At 45.5% G+C, this 782-nt stretch overlaps 1 protein-coding gene across 24 annotated transcripts in view; it reads left to right on the top strand.

Annotated features, from left to right (window-relative positions):
• Positions 1–761, top strand: part of LOC116087411 (ubiquitin-conjugating enzyme E2 L3-like) — an 82,331-nt gene extending 81,570 nt beyond the window's left edge. For 14 of the 24 annotated variants that reach the window (XM_031366251.1, XM_031366241.1, XM_031366257.1 and 11 more), the window contains one exon: positions 211–761. In XM_031366251.1, coding sequence (XP_031222111.1) covers positions 236–700 — 465 coding nt within the window. In that variant the 5' untranslated portion in view covers positions 211–235 and the 3' untranslated portion in view covers positions 701–761. The remainder of the gene's footprint in view (positions 1–210) is intronic. The other 10 variants (XM_031366193.1, XM_031366222.1, XM_031366212.1 and 7 more) reach the window with 1 other exon arrangement.
• Positions 762–782: the final 21 nt, after the last annotated feature.

Genomic DNA, 782 nt, shown 5'->3' with positions numbered 1-782 from the left:
CCCTCAGCTCCCCTCACCATGCCCTGAATATAGTCGTGTGGCTGGTCCGTCAGGGAGAAGAGTTGCCTCAGCATGAGCCTGCAGAAGCAGCCCCTTCTTCCACACCTGACGATACATCCACCAAACATATTCTTTCTTTTCTTTATTTTTCTAAACCACAACAGATTGCATTGTTCACATTTAATTCTTGTGTTTTCTTGAATCTTAAAGAATAGACTTCCTGATCAGATCCAAGATGGCAGCCAGCAGGAGGCTGATGAAGGAGCTTGAAGAGATCCGCAAATGTGGAATGAAAAACTTCTGTAACATCCAGGTTGATGGAACTAATTTATTGACTTGGCAAGGGCTTATTGTTCCTGACGACCCTTCATATGATAAGGGAGCCTTCAGAATTGAAATCAACTTTCCAGCAGAGTATCCATTCAAACCACCCAAGATCACATTTAAAACAAAGATCTACCACCCTAACATGGATAAGAAGGGGCAAGTCTATCTGCCAGTAATTAGTGCTGAAAACTGGAAGCCAGCCACCAAGCCTGACCAAGTAATCCAGTCCCTCATAGCACTGATGAATGACCCCCAGCCTGAGCACCCACTCCGGCCTGACCTAGCTGAAGAATACTCTGAGGACCGTAAAAAATTCTGTAAGAATGCTGAAGAGTTTACAAAGAAATACGGGGAAAAGAGACCTGTGGACTAAAATCTGCCATGAGCGATTCCAGCAAGTTTGAGCAGAGACCCCGAGCAGTGCATTCAGACACCCCGCAAAGCAGGACTCTGTG

Source organism: Mastomys coucha, chromosome X (assembly GCF_008632895.1).
Source record: "Mastomys coucha isolate ucsf_1 chromosome X, UCSF_Mcou_1, whole genome shotgun sequence".
In the NCBI taxonomy this organism is placed as follows: Eukaryota; Metazoa; Chordata; class Mammalia; order Rodentia; family Muridae; genus Mastomys; species Mastomys coucha.
The sequence above is the reverse complement of the archived record's forward strand: the minus strand, read 5'-3'. Positions and strand labels throughout refer to the sequence as shown.